This window comes from Acanthisitta chloris, unplaced genomic scaffold (assembly GCF_000695815.1).
Source record: "Acanthisitta chloris isolate BGI_N310 unplaced genomic scaffold, ASM69581v1 scaffold16347, whole genome shotgun sequence".
NCBI lineage: Eukaryota > Metazoa > Chordata > Aves > Passeriformes > Acanthisittidae > Acanthisitta > Acanthisitta chloris.
The window spans coordinates 2,692-3,401 of record NW_008682160.1 but is presented as its reverse complement, the minus strand read 5'-3'; the positions used below and the strand labels follow the sequence as shown (position 1 = coordinate 3,401).

Genomic DNA, 710 nt, shown 5'->3' with positions numbered 1-710 from the left:
TGTTGGGGGGCTCTGGCATCAGGGTACTCACCTGATGTATCCCCAAAATACTGGGAGCACTGGGCATTAGGTGCCCACCTAACACACCCCCAGGACAGACTCTGGGCATCGGGGTGCCCACCTGATGTATCCCCAAAATGCTGGGGGGCTCTGGCATCAGGGTACTCACCTGATGTATCCCCAAAATACTGGGAGCTCTGGGCATTAGGTGCTCACCTAACAGGACAGACTCTGGGCATCAGGGTGCCCACCTGATGTATCCCCAAAATGTTGGGGCTCCGGGCATTGGGGTGCTCACCTAACACACCCCCAGGACACACTCTGGGCATCAGGGTGCTCACCTAAAACACCTCCAAGAAACACTCTGGGCATTAGGGTGCTCACCCAATGCACCCTTGAAGATGCTGGGGGTCTCTGGGCATGGAGATCCCCACCAACCCCCCATAGGACTCCCCAGGCACTGTGTGCCCACCCCATTCCCCCAGCACCCCGGGGGCGCACACACCGTTACCTGAGGACATGAGCAGCACAGCCTGGAGCAGAGCCACCTCGGTGTCGTCCAGGTTGAAGGCAGAGAGGGACTTGCCCAGGTCGAAGATGGCATCGGAGACGACGCCCAGGCCACCATTCTTGAGCTGCTCCCGCTTGACTGCCATCTCCCCGCTCAGCGTCAGCGTCTCACTCTCGGGGTCGTAGCGCACGGCCGCCCG

General features: G+C 60.6%; 1 protein-coding gene across 1 annotated transcript in view; it reads right to left on the bottom strand.

The window, feature by feature from the left end:
* Positions 1-511: 511 nt before the first annotated feature.
* The window catches only part of LOC103805757 (thyroid hormone receptor alpha-like), a gene marked incomplete at both ends in the record, with an annotated part of 2,886 nt that continues 2,687 nt past the window's right edge, over positions 512-710 (bottom strand). Inside the window, 1 exon segment of the mRNA XM_009078419.1 lies at positions 512-710. This exon segment is cut by the window's right edge and continues 37 nt beyond it. Coding sequence (XP_009076667.1) covers positions 512-710 — 199 coding nt within the window.